The sequence below is a fragment of the Ictidomys tridecemlineatus genome, chromosome 2 (genome assembly GCF_052094955.1).
Source record: "Ictidomys tridecemlineatus isolate mIctTri1 chromosome 2, mIctTri1.hap1, whole genome shotgun sequence".
NCBI classification, from domain to species: domain Eukaryota; kingdom Metazoa; phylum Chordata; class Mammalia; order Rodentia; family Sciuridae; genus Ictidomys; species Ictidomys tridecemlineatus.
In genome coordinates, this window is record NC_135478.1 from 201,738,508 (window position 1) to 201,764,061 (window position 25,554).

The 25,554-nt window shown below is 37.8% G+C and overlaps 2 protein-coding genes across 14 annotated transcripts in view; one reads left to right on the plus strand and one right to left on the minus strand.

Moving 5' to 3' along the window:
• Pex1 (peroxisomal biogenesis factor 1) overlaps nt 1-9,797 on the plus strand; it is a 48,314-nt gene extending 38,517 nt beyond the window's left edge. For 3 of the 7 annotated variants that reach the window (XM_005340541.5, XM_078040420.1, XM_021720390.3), the window contains 7 exons: nt 864-1,006; nt 1,105-1,208; nt 2,019-2,195; nt 3,432-3,662; nt 6,039-6,236; nt 6,521-6,654; nt 9,435-9,797. In XM_005340541.5, the coding sequence (XP_005340598.2) occupies nt 864-1,006; nt 1,105-1,208; nt 2,019-2,195; nt 3,432-3,662; nt 6,039-6,236; nt 6,521-6,654; nt 9,435-9,519 (1,072 nt within the window). In that variant the 3' untranslated portion in view covers nt 9,520-9,797. Of the gene's footprint in view, nt 1-863; nt 1,007-1,104; nt 1,209-2,018; nt 2,196-3,431; nt 3,663-6,038; nt 6,237-6,520; nt 6,655-6,783; nt 6,953-9,434 lie in introns of those variants that run through there. The other 4 variants (XR_013435304.1, XM_078040418.1, XM_078040419.1 and 1 more) reach the window with 4 other exon arrangements.
• Gatad1 (GATA zinc finger domain containing 1) lies at nt 3,971-25,303 on the minus strand. 7 transcript variants are annotated; one of them, XR_013435305.1, is made up of 9 exons: nt 25,055-25,303; nt 24,563-24,688; nt 22,602-22,661; nt 21,247-21,430; nt 18,691-18,730; nt 18,148-18,340; nt 14,900-15,028; nt 13,561-13,679; nt 3,971-10,185 (listed from the first exon to the last, which is right to left on the minus strand). XR_013435305.1 is itself a non-coding variant. In XM_078040423.1 (8 exons), the coding sequence occupies exons 1-7, from the start codon at nt 25,301-25,303 to the stop codon at nt 14,909-14,911; spliced, it is 972 nt and encodes a 323-aa protein (XP_077896549.1). In that variant the 3' UTR covers nt 3,971-13,679; nt 14,900-14,908. The 7 variants fall into 7 exon arrangements, 5 of the variants coding, with proteins under 5 accessions (XP_077896549.1, XP_077896550.1, XP_077896552.1 ...); XR_013435306.1 differs by lacking the exon at nt 14,900-15,028; XM_078040423.1 differs by having other exon boundaries at nt 3,971-13,679.
• Nucleotides 25,304-25,554: the final 251 nt, after the last annotated feature.

The following is a 25,554-nucleotide window of genomic DNA, read 5'->3' on the forward strand; positions in this document are numbered from 1 at the left end:
CAGGGTGTTTTGTTTGTTTGTTTTTATTTTTGGAAGTGGTGTATGGATAACAGGCCTTTATTTTATTTGTTTTTGTGTGGTACCGAGGATCGAACCCAGTGCCTCACACATGCTAGGCAAGTGCTTTGCTACTAAACTACAGCCCCAGCCCTCCAGAGTGTTTTTAACCCCAGAAAATGTTGTCATTTATTTAATGAAGTATCTTTTGTTTTTTTCAGTCATCAAGACATGCATTTTTATATTGGGGACTAATCTCTATAAACATTCTAGTCCACCTGTTGCTAGAGAATGGAATTAACGTTCTCTTCTTTTGAATTAGTTAGTAAAATTAAGAATCAGGGATTAGGGGTGCAGCTCAGTAGTAGAGCCATGCTTAGAGTGTAAGAGGCCCTGGGTTCAATCTCCAGGACCAAAAAAAAAAAAAAAAAAATTAAAGTTCAGATTAGAAAAAGAAAAGTGAAAAACACTTTTCAGAGATCCCTTACAAAATAATATGAAAATAATGAATTTGCCAACTTCTGAATGGACAAAAGAAATGAGTTGAACTTCACAAAAGAAGTAAAATAAGCAGATTGAAAAATCAAAGAAGTACTTTATTTATAGACTAAGACTTGGAGTTTTAGTCTCTTGTCTAGAAGGCATGGTCTTAGACAAAGACCTTGACCTCTCTTATTACCCAGTTTACTGAAAATGAGGATAATTACATATGACTGCCTTCTTTAAGGGTTTATTGTGAAATTAAAATAAATATATGCATGCATGTATAAAAATATATATTCATCTATTTACCTAATTAGTTTGGGAACTCTGAAGCCCTGTTCACATATTCAGTGTTTTTTTGTTTTGTTTTTGTTTTTTTGTAGAGCACAGGCTGCAAAGCCCTGCATTCTTTTCTTTGATGAATTTGAATCCATTGCTCCTCGAAGAGGTCATGACAATACAGGAGTTACAGACCGAGTAGTTAACCAGTTGCTGACTCAGTTGGATGGAGTAGAAGGCTTACAGGGTAACCATTACAAATACAAAAGTACACTGTTGTAACAAAATTTTATCAGGTGTTAGTAAAAAAAATAAAAACAAAAAAAAACGTTTTTTCTCCCTCAGGTGTTTATGTGTTGGCCGCTACTAGTCGCCCTGACTTGATTGACCCTGCCCTGCTTAGGCCTGGTCGACTAGATAAATGTGTATACTGTCCTCCTCCTGATCAGGTGACAATTTCATATTTAGAGTCCAAACCCAACAAATGCTTCACTCTTTCCTTGTGAACTTTACTTCTGCCAGGTAATAGCATTTGTCCTTAGAAGACCAGCTCTCTTAGGCAAAGGTTTTAGTCACTATTTGCCCAAAGCATAAAAAGATTCTGAGTGAGATGCAAAGACTCTCTCTGGCCCAGTCATTTCCATCTAAGTCTGAAAACTTTTTGTAATTCTTAATGGTAACCAGCTGGAAAAAGGCAAGAAATCTAAAGTCTTAACTGTCCACATTCTCTGTGTTCAACAATCACATATCCCATTTTCCTATTAAAAAAACTGAGAATCAAACATATGAAAGCAAGGATGTAATTCACGACAGAGAGGTGATTTTTCAGGTGTTCCTAGTCAGTGTTGTGTCAACTATAGTTCTCAGATTTAGAAATTAGTGACTGAATGAAAGAACAAGTAGACAAATGTATAGTCAGAGGTATAAAATATCTGAATATATGTCACTTTGTTACTTAAATTATTATAAGTTTCTTTTACTGGCACATTTGCCCAAATTTAGAAAATAACCACAGTCTCAGTAAGAAATTATTTATACTGAATATCTGAGAATGTTGATTTTATTCATTTTCCTATCTGTGTTCCTTCTGTTAGGGGGAAGGTCCAAGGAATATAGGTAGTAGACTTGTAGTACCTTGTTCAACTTAATTGTAAAGCTTGTTAGATATGCAAAGTTAATTCATTAAAAAGTTATAAAATACAACTTAAGATAATATTTAATTTTCTTTTTTATTTGTTAATTAGTTTTTCTTCCTTCAGGTGTCACGTCTCGAAATTTTAAATGTTCTCAGTGACTCTCTGCCTCTGGCAGATGATGTGGACCTTCAGCATGTGGCATCACTGACCGACTCCTTTACTGGAGCTGATCTCAAAGCTTTACTTTATAATGCCCAGTTGGAGGCCTTACATGGAAGGCTGCTCTCTAGTGGACTCCAGGTAAGTTATTTGAGTAGATCATTCTGACATTTTATGGGAGAAACAGCAATTCAATGTTAAATTTTCAATCTTGAAAAATGCCATTTTTAGTAACTTCAGTACAACTATGTAGAAATTTTTTACTGTTAAGTTGGATATTCCATATTTGGAATAAAGGTTTTGCAGATATTTATAATTTTGAAGAATTTGATATCTGTTTCTTTAAAATTATTTTAATATTGGTAGAAATATGCAGATGTTTATAAGTATGTTGTTTAAATTGGGATGTCATGAATTAATATAAACAAGAATAATTCAGGTTTTTAGTTGTTTTTTACTTTAATTTTTTAAGAAATAAATAAAGTTGGACTTTGTGGCTCAGTGGTAGAATGCTCACCTAGCACGTGTGAGGCCCTGGGTTCGATCCTCAGCACCACATAAAAATAAAATAAAGTTAGTGTGTCCAACTACAACTAAAAAATAAATTTAAAAAAAAGAAATAATTAAGTTGTTATTTTTAGTTCAAAGGTAATTGTTCCAGTCCAGCCAAAAGGAGCCTCTTTTAGATAACATTTGTGCCCTTATGATATGTACTCATTCTTTGATCATGTCCTTACTTTCAGACACAAGATGTTCTTTATTTTCTTGTACTTTCTATATCCCAATTCTAGAAACAGCCTTTACTCTAAGGCTGATTTTAATTTCAATTATTGCAGTTGATAATTTGCTCTACATCAAAGACTTCACCGTATATTTTCTAGGAAAGTTTTTCTGTATATTCCTTTCCTCCACATTTTGTTGGAGATTTTTTTTTCAGGCCCTAAAGTTCCCAAATCAAGTTTTGCTGTTTATTTTGACAAACTTTTGAAGTTTTGTTTTGTTTTTTATCCTCTCTAACAACAACAAAAAAGTGTGTATTTGGAAAGCACTCTGTAGCAGGGTTATTTCATCATCATGGAGTAGAAAAATGTGTGGAAAGGCAGAGACATAAAAATAAAGGCCAGAGGTCTGAGTCCTAGCTTTGTTATAGACTTTTTTGTCGGGAGGTTGGCAAGTTATTCATGCATTGTATCTTGTCTTTCCTTATATTAATATTTAAAATTTTACTGTGTGCTTCACAACCCTTAGAGAATTGAGCTGGTTAGAAAATGCCTAAAGTCTCTTGGATTGCTGTGTTGGAATGGTGTCTGTTGTTATTTATTTCTGAGTTGTGAATTATTTAGATCTTACAACTGGTTCTCCTTTTGTATATTTTAGGATGGTCGTTCTAGTTCAGATAGTGACTTAAGTCTGTCGTCAATGGTCTTTCTTAACCACAGTAGTGGCTCTGATGACTCAGCTGGAGATGGAGAATGTGGCTTAGATCAGTCCCTTGTTTCTCTAGAAATGTCTGAGATCCTTCCAGATGAATCAAAATTCAATATGTACCGGCTCTATTTTGGAAGCTCTTATGAATCAGAACTTGGCAATGGAACCTCCTCTGATCTGGTATACTGCGTGATCATTCTTATGTAGTTCTGAAATGTGAAATTGTATATTGGTGTAAAGTTGAATGGTGATTTATCTCCTAACCAGCCCCACATGTTCTTTCTGGTTGATGGTTCTTTAGTAAAAAGTCTTATCTTTTTAATTAAGCTAGTTGGTAATTTTAATTTCTTTTTAAGAACTTTAAAACAGGCCTGCAAGCAAGGGGAACAAAAGAAGTGGGTAGTTGTCGTTATCTTTTCATTTCTTTCAATTGTTATAGTTAAAGCTTTGTCCCAGGGTTTCATAAACTGACTTCCAGACCACTCACGTATAATTGAATCAGTCCTTTATTAAAGCACACCGGTGGTGGCTGACCAGAACATAAGGCTGTTCCCCTGATCAGCCCTGAACAATTGCAAGGGCACTCTTTATAAGCCTGAAAACCGCAAAAGGGAGTTCAAGGGGTCTAGCCAATGCAAGCAAGCCAGGTTACAGAAGCAGGACAGTGCAGTCATGTGGAGGGAAGCCTAACCAATCACAGTTATCCCAGTCACCCCAGTTACAGAAACAGAGTCCCGTTACCCTAGTTATAGAAACAATGCCCCATTAGGTAGTTCTGTGTTCTTAAAGGTTTCTATAGCAAAAGGAAAAGAACATCTTGCCCCAGTCATGACTCTTTGGCATGGTTGTTTTACAGGATGAAGTCATAAACCAAAATGGAGTCACATTTGCTCCTACTATCACATTCCCCACTGGTTTTAGTAGGTTTGATGTCAGTCTTGCACATCATTAGGCCTCAGTTTTTTTGTTTGTTTGTTTTCCTTCCTTCTGTGTCTAAGGGACTATACTGAGCTCATAAGACCATAAGTCTGACCTCACCTACATTTTTTTGTATATGGTTTAGGAAGGTTTTTAAGAGGCAGGGTCCTACAGTAATACCAATCAGGAAAAGGACTATGGCTGAAATGATGAGAACGGGTTTTGGAACCAATTGCCTGAAGTTTCTAGTGCTTCATCTCTTTCCTTTAACCTGTTTCTCACAAGCGCAAAATTGTTCTTTATTATCCCAGAATGGTTTGCATAGAAACAAGTTTCTCCTGGAGCCATACAAAGTCCTAGTTATTTCAGAAAGAGACCATCTAGACCTCATCTGTTTTGTAAGACTATTTCTGTCAGAGACTCTAGTGAAACCTTTAGTTTGGAGATTGACCTTTCTAGTTTTCCTAAATCTATATCTATTTGATGGTTGAAGGACTTCCCAAACCAGCCAGGAGGTAAACTAAAATGGGATAGCCAGTCTATGTTGATAAATCAGTGGGCCCTGGCCTTTTAATAAGTCCAGGTGTTCTTTTCCTTTTACTCCATCAAAATAGTAGGTTACATACCTCTCTTCCCTGCTGGTTTTAAAACCTTTCTACTTAGCTAAATCATTTTATAGTAAACCTAAATTTTATTATTATAGAATAGTTGAGGATAATGAAAAATTCGATATAATAATGTCAAAAATTCTTGACAACAAAATGTTATTTATTTATAATTTTTTTCATGGAAAATATAAACAATGAAATAATATAATCTATCAACAAAGTATTTAAATTAAATGTAAGCAATAGCATTGTTTTTCTACTTAATCAAAATACACTCAATGGATATCCCCCCCAAAATTAATAATGGTAAGCTTTTTGCTTTACAGCATTTTTACATATATTTAGTTACATTTTTTGTACATTTTATTAATTCAGATTTCTAAAAATATGAAAGTTTTTATTCGCACGATTAGTAAGGTATTGTTTTAATTATAGTCTTTAATTCTGTTCTCTGGTTCTTAACTTCTACCTCGAAATGCCCCAGAACCTTTGTATAACTCTCTTTGCCAAAAAGGAAGAGAAAGGCATATTGAAATCTGTTTTTGGTCATTAATGGTGCATTTAAATAGCAAAGCATTTAAAAAACCAAACCCCTATGCTATGGTAGTTTTCAGTCTGTGGTAGTTCTATAATATAGATATTTAGAATAGCAATATCTTTTATATTTGCTTAATTTCAGTGAATTAAAAGGTGTACTTAGCCAGGGCACAGAGACACATGCATTGTAATCCCAGCGACTCAGGAGACTAAGGCAGGAGGACTACAAGTTTGAAGGTAGCCTTAGCAACTTGAGGAGACTCTTAACAACAAAGTAACACTTTGTCTCAAATTGAAAAATGAAAAGGACTGGGGATATAAGTCAGTGGTAGAGTGCCCTTGGCCTTAATCCCTAGTAACCAAAGTAAAAACAAGGTAAATGTCATCGCTGTCATGGTTTATTGCTTAAAATGTTTAATTTTTTGTTTGATAAACACATAGTTTTATTTTGTTTTTCTCTCTCTCTTCTTTCATTACTCTTCCTAACGTACAGAGCTCACAGTGTCTCTCTGCACCAAGCTCCATGACTCAGGATTTGCCTGGACTTCTTGGGAAAGATCAGTTGTTTTCACAACCACCAGTGATTAGAACAGCTTCACAGGAAGGTTACCCAGAACTCACACAAGAACAGAGAGATCAGTTGAGGGCAGATATCAGTATCATCAAATGCAGATACCGGAGCCAAAGTGGAGTATGGCTTTTTTTCCCCTCCTCATTAAAATTGTTAAAAATTTTTAAGAATTTAAGAATTTGTTTTCCTTTTTTGATACACATTTCTTTGACTTATGAATGAGCTATATTTATAAACAAGGTACTGAAATGCATTGACTCAGTCAAATGCTTTCAAATAATTTTTAGTTATAGGAAAGAGAATGTGTGATCGCCTGAAAAATCTGACAAGAAGAATGATGGGATTGTTAACTTTTTTCATCATATCCCTAAGTTAATTTTTTGTTGATTTGTTCTTTATTGAAGGAGGATGAATCTCTTAACCAGCCAGGACCAATCAAAACCTGTTTATTAGCTATCAGTCAGTCACATTTAATGACTGCTCTTGGTCACACAAGACCATCCATTAGTGAAGATGATTGGAAGAATTTTGCTGAGCTGTAAGTAACAGATTCTGATTTAAGTATAGATATTATCATAGGTGACATCATTATTCACTTAAAGTTCTTGTTTAAAACCAAAAATAATATTTTTGAATATTTAAAGGCTAATTCAACTTTTAATCCCAGCTGTTCAGAAGACTGAAAAAGGAGGAGATTGCAGGTTTGGAGCCAGGCGCAGTGGTGCACACCTGTAATCCCAGTAACTTGGGAGGATGAGTAAGGAGGATCGAAAGTTCAAAAGGTGCTTAGGAACTCAGTGAGACCCTGTCTCTAAATTAAAAAAAAAAATACAAAATAGGGCTGGGGATGTGGTAAAGTGCTCACCTAGCGTTCCTGAATCCCTGAGTTTGATGCCCAGCACTGAAGAAGAAGAAGTGAGTGGGTACTTACAATGAACTGATTCAGTTTTAGAAAGTTTGAAGAAATAAGGAGAAAAATTAAAAGCTGTAAATGATTCTAATTATATGGTAAGATTTGTGAAAAAATACACCTCACTTTCAAAATAATTTTATTTTTTAATATCAGAAACATTTGCTGGGTACAGTGGCACTCAATTGTAATCCCATCAACTCAGGAGGATAAGGCAAGAGGATTGCAAGTTTGAAACTTACTGAGTCCCTAAGCAACTTAGCAAGACCCTGTCTCAAAATAAAAAGGGGTAGGGATGTGGCTCAGTGGTTAAATGGCCCCGGGTTCAATCTCTAGTACAAAAAAACAAAAAACAGCACATTCACATTTTTTCATTTGTTGATCATATTTAGTACATGGGATTTATAGCCTTCTTGTGATTGATTCTTTGTCCACCTTTGAGGCTGAGACTCGTAACCATTCTTTGTTTTTTTTTTTTTTTTTTTGATAGTGGGGATTGAACTCGGGGACACTCGATTACTGAGTCACATCCTCAGTCCTTTTTACATTTTTATTTAAAGGCAGGGTCTCACTGAGTTTTATTTAGAGGCTTGGCACCTCGCTTTTGCTGATGCTAGCTTTGAACTCAAGATCCTCCTGCTTCGGTCTCCTGAGCCACTGGGATTACAGCCATGGCACCACTGCATCCAGCAACTGGGAATCATTCTACAACAGTGATTCACATATTTATTTCTGGTTTCTCAAGAAGAAATATTTCGGGGGCTGGAGATATACTCAATTGGTAGAGTGCTTGCCTTCATGCACAAGGCCCTAGGTTCCATCACCAGCACCACCAACCCCAAAAAAGAATAAATATTTGGGGGCTGGGGTTGTGGCTCAGTGGCAGAACACTTGTGTAGCATATATGAGGCACTGGGTTCAATTCTCAACACCACATATAAATAAATAAAATAAAGGGGCTGGGTTTGTGGCTCAGAAGTAGAGCACTCACCTAGCATGTTTTAAGCACTGGGTTCTGTCCTTAGCACCACATAAAATAAAGATATTGTGTCTACCTATAACTATAAAATAAATATTAAAAAATAAAGGTCCATTAACAACTAAAAAATATTAAAAAAAGAATGTTTCAACTCAATTTTGCAGTGCTTTGGCGAAGTATATGTGTACACATACATCAGTTACATACTTATTGTAGAAAAATATAAAATCAAAGATGGGAAAAATAAGGAAACAGTAGTTTTCCTTAATTACTTATCTTGTATGCTTATATATTTTTTCTTAACACAATGAGAACACTTCACACATATTATTCTATAGCTGCCCCCCTTTTAAGCCATCCATACATCTTGAACATTCTTTTACATTTTAAGGAGGTTACTACTTTGTTTTTATTTACTTTTATTTATTTAATATTATTTATTTTTATGTGGTGCTGAGGATCAAACCCAGGGTCTCGCACGTGCAAGTTGAGTCCTCTACCACTGAGCCACAACCCCAGCCCCTACTATGTTGTTTTTAAATGTCATTCTATGGTATAGCAATGTCATGATATCCTATTTATGGACATTTAAATTACTTCCAGATTGTACTGTTATTAGCAGTGTGGTAATTAATGAACATAAGATGACTAAGTGTTTGCACATACCTTTAAGTATTTCACTGGGATAGAAGTAGAATTGTTGCATTACAAGGTACTCACATTTTTTAACATTTTCAAAATATATTGCCAAATTGCCTTCCAAGAATTACTGTTACAATGTGTATTTCAGCAGCAGTATGTAAGTGCCAGCTCACTAACCCAGGTTGTTGCAGTGTTTTTTCTAATCTTATCCAGTTTCATTGGAGAAAAAATATATTTTGCTTAATAATTTATATTTCTTTGACTAAACCTATAACAGTTATAATTTTTTATATTATTCATAGCTATTTGCTTTTTTGAGTCAGAATTTCATTCAGTTGCCTACACTCACCTCAAACTTGGAATCTTTCTCCCTCAGTTCTCTGAATAGCTGGAATTAACAAGTGTGCGCCACTGTACCTTGCACCATTTGTATTTTACCTTTTCTAACTTGGATCTTCGTTCCCTTTGTTCTTTTTTTCTGTTAAGAGTGCAGCTTTGGAAATTTATTTGTAAGCATTTTAATTTTTTCTAGTTCATTATTTCTCTTTCACAAAATACAGTTCTAGGCTGGCTGCAGTGGCATGTTCCTGTAGTCCCCGCTACTTGGGAGGCTGAGGCAGGGAGATCACCTGAGCTTACATGTATGAGGTCAGCCTTGGCAATGGAGCATACCTCATCTCAAAAAGAATTCACTTGCATATAGGCAATTCTGTTTACAAACAATGCATTATCTTTTTTGTAGTTACATTGTTTACATTTACTAAATATTATCTCTTACTTTTTTAAGGTATGAAAACTTTCAAAATCCAAAGAAGAGAAAAAGTCAAAGTGGAACAATGTTTCGACCAGGACAGAAAGTAACTTTAGCATAAATTATTCTCCTGATGTGTGTGCCTGAGTGCCTGTGAGTGAGTGTGTGTGTGTGTGTGTATATGTGTGTGTGTATGACTTGTCCCTATATTGTGACAGTAAAAAATGGTGTCTGTAAATTTCTTTTTAATTTCACAAATTTGGTTTATAAATCCACAGATCAGTAAATGTTGTGATTATGTAATAATCAGGATTACTTGAAATTAACACTTCGAATAAATTGAGACATTTACAAGATCTGTATTGTATATCCTATTATTAAAAATATTTAATAAAATAATAGTGGATAGGTGGTGTTAGTAATTTATTTCTTGTTTGAAGATAATAGAGATGTAATTAAATAAATTTCTTGGAACCCACAGTTGCATATTCAGCATCTTTCTAGCATTTGACATGTTTTATGCTGAGGAACTTTTTTAATATTCTGGAGAAAAAATATTCTATTATCTGCCTTTTTTATTTCAGGAAGTATGGAATGTATACACAGTTCAAATAAATTTAATTAGCCTTTCAACCAGAAATAATTTCATATCTCCCTGACAAACCACATCCAGCTCCAAGTCTTGGGTCTTTGAATGATATCTCTTCCTCTCTCAGTTGCAGTATAATTTCTTCTTGATATTGTTAAGTCAATCACTGTCAGTACAAACTGTGTATCTGACATTAAACTGTGGTAATTGGGTAAGGGAAAAGGAAAAAAGAAGAAAATTAATTAAAACATACAAAAAATATGGGAGGCATCACTGAAGGATGTACAGGCAGTTGCTCTTTATGTAGCTAATCATGAGGCCATGGCTGATATTTTTTTAGTTCTCTGCTTCATTGCTCATCCTGTATTCCTCTGAGTTTAGCTAGTGCATCAGTGGATTAGAGACCTTTCCCAGGTGGATGACCAAAAACCTTTCCCATCTGAGCCATTGGTAGGCCTTCCTGTCTTAAGGCTACAGAATTTTCCATTAAATTTTGTCATAGTTCACAAGGTTCTATCCTTACTTTACCCATCACCAATTGTGTATAAGCAACTTTGTATATTCCTATATTAGAATCAGTTCACTGAACCAGTATCATAACCCTTCTCTGTAAAAGTGTTCTTCTTGGTTACCTCTAAACCAGCAAAGCCTACAGTCACAGAGAATGGAAGCAATGATTTTGTGGGTCACTGGGTATGAAACTAAGGCCATTCTCCTCTGCCCTTTGGTTCTCAGATCCTCATATTAGGACCGTGGTCACTGGTTCACAGCATATGCTAAATACACTGTATCTGGTAGGGCAGTACTCCAGCCTCATAAAGGAGTTGTCCTCACAAAAGGTCAGCTGTTTCAGGACTATAAATGTTTATGTTCAATCCAGTGAATTCCGCAGGTCGCCTTCTGACTTACTCTTCACTACAGAGTAAGTGACGTGATCAGAAGCCATTGTCGAATGGCGTAATATAAAAAATGTAAAAGCATTAGTAAGTCAATGAATGGTGGTGTTGGCAGAAGTTCAGAGGACAAATTTTAGACAAATTTAATCCAATTCCAGGATGTTTCCCTGCCATTGTGATAGGATAGAGTCAGTTACAATCAACCAGCAAGAGGTGTGGGCTGGTCCTCCTAGGTTGTGGACATACAGGGTGGTCACAGCTGCTGTCAGGACTGAGAGGTGGTCCACTTGAGGCCATGCAGGGCCTCATCCCTGCCATCTTAGCCACTTTGTACATGGATCTGTTCAACAAGCACTGGGGTGGCAGGAAAAGAAGGCTGATTGACATTCATAAAGAGGTCATTTTGACTCCGATGATTAAAGTCACTAAAGGCTTTTAGCTGAGCATTCCCCTAGGACAAAAATATTCTCTGGCCTCATTCCAAGAACTCTTGACCATATCTTTCCTCCAGCCAGTCATTGTCTTTCCAAGTTAAGGACAGTCTGATTATAAGCTACGATCTGAACCACCATACATTTTTAAAAATTTATTTTGTAGTTGTAGGTGGACAGCATGCCTTTCTTTCATTTATTTTTATGTGGTGGTGAGGATTGAACCCAGTGCCTCACACATGCCAGGCAAGTGCTCTGCTACTGAGATACAGCCCCAGCCCTCAGCAAATATTTTTATAGCTGACATTTCTCTCTTCTAATATGATTCTAATATAGGTTGTTCAAAAATTCTGTTCCTATCGGCACAAGAAGTTATGGTGTGCACAGCAGCAGCCTTCAATACTTCCCTTAATTATTTTGAAACTGGAGTTTTGAGATGAGGCTAGATTCCCCTTTACAAATTTCCTTCTGGGTCTTGTCTCACAAATCGGAAGAATAAAATCCCCAGATAATACTGGAAAGGAGGAATAAATGGAGTAGGATTTATTTAAGTGAGAAGAGATTGAACTAAAATGTTTGGGAGGGGGCATGGCCTGACAGCAGGAAAACCAAATTTGATGTGCTAGTTTAGGGGCTTATGTGGTTTGGGGATGTGAGAATTGATCAAAATCTGTGTTAATCAGGCATTGAAAAAGTATCAAGGCTATTGGTTGTGTCCTTTAGCCTGAGGGTTTTTTCTTTTTATTTATTTATTTATTCTAATTTGTTATATATGATAGCAGAATGCATTTCAATTCATAGTACATATATAGAGCACAATTTTTCATGTCTCTGTAAACAAAGTCACATCTTCATACATGTACTTAGGGTAATTATGTCTCATTCCACCATCTTTCCTAAACCCATATCCTGTCCCTTCCCCTCCCTCCTCCATAGCCTGAGTTTTAGTCCTTCCTGTAACTCCCATTTGGGTTTATTCCCACCTTCCATCTTCCCGCCTCTCTGGGACAAAGGAGTTGGCTGGAGTGTTCCCACAGGTAAGCCTCATGGTCTTTTACATTTGAAATAGGCCTTGATGGTACCAATTAATATTTCTAAGGGTTAGCCTCCTGGACTCTGCCTTTGAATAAACCTTAATTGGGACCCATTACCCATTGCCTGACCATTATTTTATTCTTTTTCAATTCTGATTTGCTGATTTTTAAAAATTAAAAAAAAAATTACCATATCCAATTGTCTGTATGCTACTTTGCAATTCTTGTCTGCTTTTCTCACCACAATAACTTAGGACGTGACCTCTCACACTCATACTTATTTCTCAACTAAATCTGTCTACAAACAGTATGCATCCTTGAAAAATGATTTTGTGCAGATCATGAGCCACAGTAACATGTACGATAAAATTTGCACGTGAACAACCTTGGCTTTATTCACAGAATCAAATCATATTTACCTAGAAATGTTCAGCCTATAAAGCCCAACATGAATGCTTTGGAAATATCTATTGCATCATTCCCGATGCTCAGATTATTAACATGCCTGGCTTGCTTCCTTACCTAAGCCAGTGTACCCAGTGGCCCTGCCTGAAGATGCTGGTAGGAGTCTCCAGCTGCTATAAAGAAGGATGCCTTTGCGGTGGCCTTTCTCCAGGTTGACTTTGCACAGCCTGCCCCCACTTCACTGAGCCCCCTGTAAGCTGAAGTTTTCAGCAGTTAGAGCAGTTTGGACACATATCTGTATTCCTAAAACCTTGTCCTAGACTGATAATCCAGGACACAAGGACAGGTGAGCACTATTTCCAGTCTTGGGTTATCTGTACGGAAAGGACCAGAGTTGCAAAAGCAATTAAAAAAAAAATTCTTTAGTTGATGATGGATCTTTATTTAATTCATTTATTTATAGGCTGTGCCTCACACATGCTAGGCAAGCGCCCTACTACCGAGCTACAACTCTAGCCCCCAAAAGCAAGTCTTGACTGTGGTGATATAGCCTGTATTTAAAGTTTGAATATGGTGTCAGAGTGAGAGCTGAGGCTGGTCTTGAGGCCAGGGACCCCAGACTACATGGTTGTCCAGCTGTCCGACTCAGTTGGTCCCATAAAAGCATGAAATCAGGAGACAGAAATCTGTATTGAATCTCCTGCCTACTCACCAGATTTCCAAACACCTTATAGATACTGATGTCCAAGAGCTGCCTCAGACCTCACATTGCAAAACAGACACAATGCCTCACATGGAAAGCTCTACCTGGAAGGCTGCCACTGTTTCTTCATCTCCCACAAAGTAACATTCATGTCTTCCTTTATTCATCCTTCTTCCTCATTCTCTGTTTCCAACTGGTTTTTAAATCCTGTAGTCTCTACCTACTAGATGTACACATTTAAAAGTTATGTTAAAATAACATAAAATTTACCATGGTCAACATATTTAAGTGCACAATTCAGTAGCATCAGTGCAACCACCATTATCCATTTCCAGAAATTTTTCATCATTCCAAACAGGAATTTTATACCCATAATATCCTCCTTTTCCTCCCACCATGGGTGACTTCTCTTCTGCTTTCTGTCTCTATGAATTTACCAATTCTAAGTACTTCAGAGAAGTGGAATTATGTAATATTGTCCTTCTGTATTGGCTTATTTCACTTAGCATGTTTTTGGAGTTCCTTCTTGTAGCAAATGTCAAAATTTCATTTTTGAAAAATATTCCATTGTTTGTACCACTTTTTAATTGTCCAGTCATCTGTTGATGGACCCTTGAGTTGTTTCCATCTGTCTTAGCTTGGACTACTATGCAAAATATCATAGTCTAGAGTGCTTAAAACAACTCTCATTTATTTCTCTCAGCTCTGGAAATGGAAAGTCATAGACCAAGTTGCTGGCAGATTTAGATGAGGAATTTAGGTGAGGAATTTCTTCTTGGCTTGTGGAAGGTTGGCTGCCTTCTGACTGTATTCTCACATGGAGGGGAGACAAAGGAAGTCTCTTTCCCTTCCCCTAAGTTGTAAGGCTACAACTTTAAGGCCCATGTAAACCTACTAACTTCCCAAAGTTCCACCTCCTAATCCCATTACATTAGGACTTAGAGCTTCAATATGTGCATTTGGGAGAGGGCCACAAACATTCAGCCCATAATACCAATTTTTGGCCTAGTTATCTGTGTTAAAATGGTATATTTTCCCTGAGTATATAAGTAGTGGGTATTAGTAATTCAAACCACAAAGTAATTTATAAGTAATTTACTTATACAATGAATAAGTAAATAAATATAAGTCAGGTGCAGTGGCTCATGCTTGTTGCCTCCAGATACTTGGGGGGCTGAGGCAGGAGGATTGCTTAAGACCAAGAGTTGGAAACCAGCCTGGGCAGCATAGTGAGACTGCCTCAGCATAACAACAACAAAGGGAATATAAAATTCACTGCGATATTGCAAATATGTTAATTGTTGATATTTATTTACAGTTTTATTTATATGGAGATGGATGCATGTGGGGAACAGGGGTTGTTTGTCAGAATCATTATGTAATCTTGTACTTATTGTATATGGTACTTGGGATGAAGAGGTACTTTACCACTGAGCTACATACCCAGCCATTTTAAGACAGGATCTTATCAAGTTGCCAAAGCTGGTCTTGAACTTGCAATCCTTCTGTGCCAAGCCTCCTGATTTGCTGGGATGCAGGTGTGTGCCATTGCGCCTTGCTGTGTCTGTCTATCTGTTTTTAAAAGATGGAGTCTCACTATGCTGCCCAGGATGGCCCCAAACGCCTGGGCTCAAGGGATCCTCCTGCCTCACCTTCCCAAGTAGCTGGGGCTACAGGCATGTGTCACTTGTTTCCAGCCCTACACTGAACATTTTTATAAGCATTTTCTCCTCAAAAATTCCTTGTAAGTAATAGTTGTGGTTGTTTTAAAAAATTCCACTACAAACATATGAAAATTCATTTTCTTATTGTTGGATTTAGATTGTCTCTAGTTTTTTGCTAATTCAAAACAATACTGGAAGTAACTTCTATTTACATTTTTTGGGTCTACATTCCATATCTTCTTAGCATGGATTTCTAGAAATTAATTTACTGGACCAAAATACATGAATGTTGAAAGCCAGGTGTGATGACATGCCCTGTAGTCCTAGCTGCTCAAGAGACTTCAGCGGGAGGATTGCTTGAACCCATAAGTTTAACACCAACCAAAATAAGATAGCGAGACCCCTTCTCAAAATCAAAAAAGGAATATTTTAAAGATCGACACATACTGCCTTTCAGAAAGCCATGTTAATTTACAACAATACTGGCTATATATGGAGTCCGTCTGTGCTTCTAATGTGAACCTTAGTGGTCTCTATCTCTGGAATGTATACCTTGTGTCAACCCCTCTCACACTGTCTAGGGTTGGTCTATGTGAACAACAACATATGGCAGAAGCAACACAATGTCACTTCCAAATAAGATTATAAAAAGATGGTGGCTTCTGTCTTGGATTCACTCGCACACTCTCTGGTAGAGATTTGCTCTGGGGCTGTGCTGTGAACAAAGCTGTGGAGAGGACCCCAGCTGAGGAACCAAAACCTCCTGCCAACAGCCATGAGTGAACTTGTCCTCTTGTTTTGATGTATGGGTTTATTTTTTTAAATTTTTTTGGAAAATATACCTTTTTATTTATTTATTTTTATGGGTGCTGAGGATCGAACCCAAGCTAGGCAAGTGCTCTACCACTGAGCTACAACCCCAGCTCTGTTTTTTTTTTAATTAATTAATTAATTAATTAATTAATTAATTTTGGGGGTATAGATGGACACAACACAATGCCTTTGTTTTTATATGGTGCTGAGGATCAAACCTGGATCCCACCCGTGCTAGGCAAGCACTCTACCACTGAGCCACAATCCCAGCCCTGGTTTTAATTTTTTATACAATTTTTGTATGATCCAAATCAATATTTCACTTGAGACCTCCTTGTCTTAATTTTTAAAAACTTATCCAAGAAATACACATACACAGAGCTTTTTAAAAAGGCCAAATATTTCTAAGCAGTTATAAGGAACACCAGCAGTTCCTGACCTATTTTTTATTTAGAGGCAGTATCTTGCCAAATTGCTTAGGGCCTGGCTAAATTGCTGAGATTGACTTTTAATTTGCAATCCTCCGGTCTCAGGCTCTAAGCCTCTGGGATTATAGGCATGCACCGCCATATCTGGTTCTTCCATCTTTTATAAAAGTAGTTTCTTGATGTAGAATTGCTATCACACAGTTCTAAATTCTATTTTTTTCTCTACTGTATATTTTAACCCTACCACTGACAATTTTCATTTTGGATAGTTGCATAATGTTCTGTTACACAAATATTACAATTTCTATAAGCATTACCCTCTTGTTGGTCATTCAGGTTCCCTCTTGCAATAACCTATTGCCTTATATTTCTTGGGTGTAGGAGGTACAATCTCCTACAAAGGGTATGGTTTACATATCTGGTGTGGAGTAAGAAGCAGTTCGTGAAACATGCCCAGGGCAGCCAAATGAAACATACAAAGATAAGTAAATAAAACACACATCCCCCTACCCTCCGGGGAACATTGGGTAGGAGTGGGCGAGAAGGAGAAGCTTAAATGCAACTACAGAACAGCACAGATTGATATCAAGGAGACAGAATTTAAGGGCACTGGGCTGGGGCACTTGCCTAGCATATATAAGGCCCTGGGTTCCATTCCTTGCTTCACAAAACAAAAATATATAAGCAAGCAAAACATAAGGGCCTTAAAAGGTCTTTGGGGGCTGGGGCTGTGGCTGGGGCTGAGTGGTAGAGTGCTCACCTGGCACACCTGAGACACTGGGTTCGATCCTTAGCACTACATAAAAATAAAGGTATTATGCCATCTACAACTAAAAAAATACATTAAAAAAAAAAGGTCTTTGGTAGGAAGAAATGGTTATGAAAAAGGGCTCAGTGACAGGAAAACAAGGAGGGTGTACAGGGGAAACAGTTCAGTGGTAAGAAGAAGACAGCAGGTTAAGAATAGTGACCAGGGCCTTAAATCATAGGAGAAACCATGGGAGCCCTGGTATTAGTTAAAGGAAAAAGTGAAAACTGAAGCTTTATGTGAAAGATACAAGCTATCTATCAAATTTAGAAACAAATAGCCCAAATATATACTTTTTGTTTGTTTTGTTTTTAGGTATTAGAGAGTGCACATGTTAGAATTCTACCACTAAGCTACATCCCCACTCCTTTTTAAACTGTATTATTTTGAGATAGGGTCTCACTAAGTTGCCCAGGCTTGCCTCAAACTTGTGATCCTCCTACCTCAGCCTTCAAGTAGCTGGTACTACAGGTGTGTGCCACCCTGCTCAACTATACTAGTTTAAAAATAAAGTCCTCCTTTTAATAAATATCTTAATTAAATACTCATTTTATCAATTGGCTATTCTAGGATTTTCCTAAAATCTGTTACTTACTGATGATGAATCTACTCGAAATTCAGTACAACTCAGAAGTTTCTATTTAATACCATCTTTGGATAGGAAGTCTTACATAGTTTAAATAAAATAAGTAAATACATGGTGAAAAATATATTTTAATCCAAAAGTTTTGACTATCAGCATTTAGAAAACTATTTTCAATGGTATTTACAATCAATTTTACTGTAACTTTTGCGAACAAAGAGATGACCATATACATAGAGCCATCTACAGTGCCTGTTCTCAACATATAACAGTAATTATATAGAAAAAGGGTAAGGGTGAGAGGTGCCACAGTTACAATCATTATGATCAGATCAGGGTAGAGGAGATAAGCATTTCCCCCCCCACCCCTAACATTTGTCGCTCCCTTACTTAACTGATTTGCACTTGAAGCATACACAGCAGACCTTCCAAAGCATGCTATTAGGAGTCCATGGCAGATGGCTTAAGCTGGGGTAGGCATTTAATGGCCTACCAATCACTTTTATGACTGCCCAAGCAGCACAGGTTTTCTGGGTGCTCCAGTGAAGGTGATATCTGCACTGTAGTCTATGGTTTGACCTTAAGTCTCTGTTTGACAGAGAAGGTAGATGAGACAGTGAAGAGCAGCTCTACTGAGAACAACTGAATGGTTTCAAAAAACCATTTGCTACAAAAAAAATCACATAAAAGTTTTAAAAAGTCTGGGCTAATAAAATCATTTAGGAATCACTCCTTACAGTTAATGCTGTCCAAAGTCTGTCACAGCATTTTCTTGATGAGGAAATACGTTTTGTGTGGCTTTATGACACATACAATTGATAACAGATATATTTGATTTAAGCTCTTGATCAGAAACCTAAAACTTAACTAATACTTATATAAAAATAGAATTCATTTTATGAGCTACTAACAATAAATATGAAGAAAAATAGTCATACCTGTTACTAATGGTCTCCCAGGAAACTGTGTAGCCTTTGCCTGGGAGGATATACATACAAAATGTAATATTTACCTTCAAATACATTTCATTATTTTCTATTCCTTGTAATTTTCTAAGTAATAGGTAATAAACAAGCTAATGATTACTGGGTATTTAGGGGAAAAAACTTTGTCATTTTTCCATGTAAAAATTTCATGAAAGGAACACATGTATAGATGAAAACTGGAAATCCAGTTTTAATTTTTTTTTTGAATGCTGGGGATCAAACCCAGGGCTTCAAACATGCTAAGCAAGTACTCTACCACTGAGCTATAGCCTCAGCCCTAGTTTTAATTTTGTAACTACAAATGGTTGGCAACTGTTTCCTTAATAGTTATTGCTGGAGTAGGTCCAACATGAGTCCATATGTAGCCCTTCTCTGGTCTGGTGGGGACTGTAGGAAATGGTGATGACCGTGACTTGAAATACTCAGAAGGTGCATGGCAAACAAATTCTAAGTATTCCATCTTCCTTGGAAGATCTTCCTCTGGCCCTAGAAGGCAGCCAATAGAAAGGTTAAATACATTTTTGACCATAACAATCATTTTCATAAAATGTTAATATTTTTAGGTACTAGGAGAAAGCACTCTTGTTTCAAGGACTAACATCAAGTCAAGATGTTGCTCTGAAGTTACTATACTTCCTTAAGCAATAAAGCTTAAGGAATATGGCAGTTTCCCAAAAAAGAGCAACTCAACTGAGAAAGGATTCTAAAAATAATACCAAACACTTACATAAAGTTTGTTACATGACTGCACTGCTCTAAGTACTTTACATATATCAGCACTTTGAATCCTCACAACAAGCTTCTGTCGTGGGCACTATTATCCTCATTTTGCACATGAGGAAAGTGAAGCAAAGAGATTAAAGAATTTGCTAAACTCAGACAGGTAGTAAATGGCAGGGATGTGGAACTCCTGTGGCTCCAGATTTAGTGTTTTAACCTCCAAGATGTGCCTCCTCCAGGACTAGGAAGTACCTCAGACTTTGGGGATTAGGAAGAAAAGATGGGCGAGGTGCCCTAGATGTGTTTTTGACAATCGTGGCCTCTTCTGGGAAGCTGTCCCATAAATAAGGTAAGTGAAAGTCTGGTGTTCTAAGGTACTCATAAGCAGAAGACTAGAACTCTTTGGTCATGTAATAAAATTGAATATAGGTGAAAATAACTGGGCTATTGTCCTGGGAGGTCTCAATGAAAAAAAAATGCATAGATTTTTCAGGAAGCAAAAGTAATGTATGCTCATTATAAGAATGAAAATTTCAGGATAACTTAAGAAATTTGGATACTTTTGGGCTGGGATTGTAGCTCAGTGGTAGCGTGCTTGCCTAGCATGTGCAAGGCCCTGGGTTTGATTCTCAGCACCACATAAAAATAAGTAAACAAAATAAGAGTACTGTGTCCAACTACAACTAAAAATATGAATATTTTTTAAAAAAGAAATTTGAACACTTTCAAAATCATATTTATCATAAACTTGTAAATATATGCCAAAAACTGTTTGCATCACATCTTTTAACCATCAATGATAAAAGGCTTAGGAATGACATGTGATATGTACAGGGCTGCATATTGAGAATTTATTAAGACTTTAGAAATAACTAGGATAGATCTCTTAGAAATTGTTTTCAAATTGATTTTTATAAGTAATCTAAATAATATAGTTCCTGAGCAATAATTTTTGAGGGAAGGGGTACAAAACTCAGGGGCATTCGACTACTGAGCCACATCCCCAGCCCTATTTTTATTTTATTTAGAGACAGGGTCTCACTGAGTTGCTTAGTGCCTCGCATTTGCTGAGGCTGGCTTTGAACTCATGATCCTCCTGTCTCAGCCTCCCAAGCCACTGGGATTATAGGTGTGAGCCACTGCACCCGACAGCAAAATTTTTTTTATATGGTTTAATTCTGGAACACTCAGAAAAAATCTTATCCACATCATTTTTTTAGTAGGTGCACACTACTGTAACCCAGAGTAACTAAGGCACTCAAACCCCAGCTATATAAACTATCTTTCATATTTCCTACAAAGATCTCCACTTTTTTGTGCTTAATGGCTATGCCTTTTTTTTTTAAATGGGATTTGTTTTCCCAGCCTCTTAATTCATATGAAGAGGGCCTAATCTTCCAAGTAGTGGTACTGGAGATGGGACCTTTAGGCAGGTAACTGAGGTTAAACAAAGCCACAAGGACCTTATGGATAAGATGATAGGATTGATGTCCTTATTAAGGGACACCAGAGAGCTTTCTTTCTACATACACACAGAGAAGGAAGGTTGTGTAAAGACAACAAGAAAGTGGTCATCTACAAGACAAGAAAGCCTCATTACACAACAATCCTGACAGCACCCTAATCTCAGACTTCCAGTCTCCAGAACTGTGAGACAAAACAGTTGTGTCGTTCAACCAATAGAGCCTTGGTATTTTGTCATGGCAGACCAAGCAGACTATCACATTTTTTAATATGACATGGCAGAGTTAACCAAGTTCCAGAACCTGTGCCATTTGTCAAACTCACCTATGATATAGGATGCAGGATCAAACTGGTCTCTAGGGCTGGAGAGAGTGGGAATGAGCCATGTCAGGGCTGCACTCTTTTCACAATATTGGTCCTGGATAAAACCCCTGATCTGAGCATAGTAGGGCTTTCCATCTTGTTCATCAATCACAGATACAACATCACCAATTTGGTAATACACTCCCTGAGAGAAATAAAAAAAAAAATCCCATATTTAAAATAAAACTGGAACATCACAGCTATGAATGAAACTTCTTTAATAAGAAAGCAGGTTTTGAAAGTAGTCAATAAAAGGTCTAACAAATCCATGTTTATGATGATACCAATTCTAAACCTGTCTACATATTATATAATCATTATTCCCAAATTATCATGATTACATTTGTTTATTATAGGCACGCAAATAAATATATGATGAATGAAAATTAATCCAAAATATGTAACAGTTGGAATGTAAAACTGCAATGTAAAGATAATACCTTAGTGAGAGATTTTGATATCAAGCATTGCCAGGCACATAGTAGGTGTTTATTAATATGTTTTGTGTATAGCAGACTCTCCTTATCTGTGGGACATACATTCTAAGAACCCTAGTACATGCCTGAAACCTTAGGCCTATGAACCTAACCTTCTCGTTTTATCAAATGCCTTGGACCCTCTCCCAAGAACTTGTAGTGTCTGTTAATCTCCACCACTGCACTTATTTCTCCCTCCTCTGCTTAAGGCATTTCAGAATCTCTTGGCCTGCTCTACCCATTAGATATTATGGTCCACATCCTCCATCAACCCACACCTAGACTCTCTCCTTCTTACCCTTCCACGCCATCACACTGGCTAGGATGACTTACCTAGCCTTACCTTTTCCTGGCTCCACACTATAATTAGCATTTTAATGACAATTCAATGATATATACTTTAAAAATATACTTAAGACCCTTATATCATATTTCCACAGGTAACCTTTCTCACCTCAACTCTGGATAAACCACCAATGGGGGAAAACAGTTTAGAATGGAACAAAAGCATAACTACATTTTATGCAAATACAGAACAGCAGAGACACTGAGGTTAAATCCCCATTTTTTTTTTTTTTATACCAGGGATTGAACCCAGGGGCACTTTAACTACTGAGCCACATCCCCAGCCTTATTTATTTTTTATTTTGAGAGAAGGTCTCACTAAGTTGCTTAGAGCCTTGCTAAGTTGCTGAGGCTAACCTCGAATTTGTGATCCTCCTGCCTTAGCCTCCCAAGCCACTGGGATTACAAGCATGCAACACTGTGCCCAGCAAAACACCATTTAGTAGCATATTTTACATCTGGTCCAATTCTTTCAGGAACTCCACAGAAGCTTACCTTGTGGAAGATTGATTCTGCAGTGATTATGGTAGAAACAGACTCAGGAGCTTTGATAGGCTATGAGAAAAAGTAAAAACATTAGCATATCCATGTATGTCTACATGTATGTGTATACAGGCATTTTTACAGTCATATATAAAGGATTCATTTCAGAAATTCTAAGATTTATTGTCCAGTAACAAAAACAGTAATATAAAAGATAAGTGAATGTTCTGAATGTTGTGGCAAAGTCCAGTCTGAGTATTTCCACTATTTCTGTTACCATTAGCTTAAAAGTTACTCAGAAACAAAGGCAAGTTTCTGATTATGCTGCTGAGATCTAACACAAAGTACTCTCAGAGACACATTAGACATTAACATCTCAATTATAAAAATATACTGGGTCTAAAAGCCTGCACATGACAGAATGGAAGCCATGAAAAATAAGCAAGTGGACATAAGTGAAAAAGTGTCTCTTAGAAGTCATTTTTCATCTCAGTGTTGGAACTTGCTACGATAATCAACATCATCAATTTTGCAGCAAGTCTGAACTAAGGCTTTAGAAAATTTCTTGGGAGTTCTTAATAACTTGCCACCTTCCAACCATCACTGAAACCTCATAAGCTGTAAAACACTCTTCAATGTCACAGCATAGAAATTAAGCCTAACCCATGTATCTCTGTCCGAACACTGAAGAAAGGAGTTGCAGAGAAACTGATAATATAATCATCAGAGAAAATGGTTTGCAGAACTTAAAAGGAAAAAAAATGCCTACAATACAAACACTGTAAATGATAACTGACTTAACATGTTTTACCTAATCAACAAATCCCTTTTTAAGAAAACTAAATTATAAAAACCTTAAATTGGGGCTGGGGATGTGGCTCAAGTGGTAGCGCGCTAGCCTGGCATGCGTGCGGCCCGGGTTCGATCCTCAGCACCACATACAAACAAAGATGTTGTGTCTACCAAATACTGAAAAAAATAAATATTAAAGTTCTCTCTCTCTCTCTCCCTCTTTAAAAAAAAAAAAACAAAAACAAAAAACCCTTAAATTAGCAGCAATTATTCTCATTAAGAATCTGCAACCTACATAAGAACCTATCCCCAAGCCCCTCTGTTTTATAAATCAACAAGCCCAACATCACAAATGCTTTTACCAGTAAAAGAAGCATTTCTGTCCTAAAAGGAATACCACACTGAGGCTTAAAAAAAATCATCTACCTGGATAGGATGACACATGCCTATAATCCCATCTACGTTGGAGGCTGAGGCAAAAGGATGGCAAATTAGAGACAGCCTCAGAACTTAGTGAGACTTTGCCTTAGGTTCACTGGTAGAGGGTTCCTGGGTTTAATGCCCTGCATTACAAAATAAATAATTTTAAATTGTCTATAATGTATTGTCCATTGTCCCAGGTTCACAAAAATAAAACTTATTCCAACAAAAATGTGCTTTCAATATATCCAGCATAGGTTTTCAACAATCTCTTGAATTTCATATAGTAGAAGGGGAGATAAAGGATTAGAGAAAAATTTTATTCAAATCCATTAAATTCATCATCACAGGGCACATTTTCTGGAGCTTTAATAACAACTGTATATGGAAATGATTAAATTCCTGTATTATTATTTACTTAAATCTTTAAAGGATTTTTTAAAAAGTTTTCCTAGTGTACCTGGCCATATCAAGAATCATAATCTCTTCAATTCCTCTCCACAGAGACCCTGATAAAAATATTTAATATTTTCCAGAGGAAAGAAATGAAAGTTATAAAAGTGAGAGTGGTATTAACATTATAAATAGCAAGCTTCTTGAAACATAGCTTATTTTGGGGTGAGTCTGGTCCACTCCCCAGAATACTACAAATGGGTTCCCAAAAGCAGCAGCCACATGCAATACTGAAAACCAAAGCAGTAGCAGAACACAGTACACACATCATCATCATAACAGTAAAAACACTGTCCACATCATCTTACATTTTTTAATTTAAAAATATGTCTTCTCCCTTTTCCTTTAGTAGAAACTTTCTTTTCAGCAGCTGGAGCAGATTTGTATTTAGTGTTTCTGAGCCGCGCAGACCTCCTGTGAATTTCCTGCTTACTCTGTTACATAAACAAATAGAGAAAAAGAGAATAAAAAATGTAGAAAGGTCGACGCCCTGATACAATCATCTTAGGAAGATCCCAAAGTACACTTTGTAAGGATAAAAAGATTAAGGGCGAGAGCAGGAAAGCATCGCCAGAACCTCCAAAAAAGTGGGCTGCTTACAACAGGGCAGGTGACAGGGGTAGGTCGTCTACGTCAGTAAGGCAGGTTTTTAGAGAAGAGGTGAGGTTGAGGCCCCTCCTACAGTGGAATGGCTGTGCTGCCACTTACAATGACAGAGACTTACTTAACCACAGCATGTAATATTTGCCGGGAAGAGGTTCAGGGCGCCCGGGGCTGCCGGGAGGGGCAGGTGAGCTCACCTGCTTGCCGCCCCCACCCCCGTTGCTCTGCGGGGGCGCGGCCGAGGTGCTGGCGAAGGTCGCCGTCCCGAAGCTCCCGCCACCGCTGCCCCCAGTTCCGCCGGCCGCCCCCGAGCCGGCGCCCCCGCCGCCCGCGCCGCCCCGGCCCGTGCAGTGGTGGCAGAGGATCTCCCCCTGCGGGCCCTTCTTCCACATGGAGGACGACGTGGTCTTGCAGCCGCTGCAGGTGGGCTTCAGGCCCAGCGGCATGGTGGCCGGCTCGGGCGGCCCCCGCGGGCGCAGCGACACGGGAATGGCGGCCGCCTTTCTTGGCCGCCCACGGGTCGGCCCGCCACCCCGGCGACACGAAGAACGGCGAGGGCAGGGATGCCGAGCTGTCGACACCAGGGCCTGGCCACGGCCACTGCCCCCTGCAGGCGCGGGGCAGGCACCGCCCGCCCGCGCCCACCACCGGCCCTGGGCAGTGCACAGCGCCGCGGGGCGGGGCCTGGCCTGGGAGC

What these genes read in the sequence shown, in the direction of transcription:
- Gatad1 (XM_078040423.1), bottom strand. Translation starts at nt 25,303, where the DNA reads ATGCCGCTGGGCCTGAAGCCCACCTGCAGCGGCTGCAAGACCACGTCG. An exon ending in GGGGTGGGGGCGGCAAGCAG is followed by an intron (nt 24,689 to 25,054) that starts GTGAGCTCACCT and finishes TTTATGTAACAG; the next exon opens with AGTAAGCAGGAAATTCACAG. An exon ending in TATGCTTCAAGTGCAAATCA is followed by an intron (nt 15,029 to 18,147) that starts GTTAAGTAAGGG and finishes TTTTAAAAACAG; the next exon opens with ATAGACAGACACAGCAAGGC.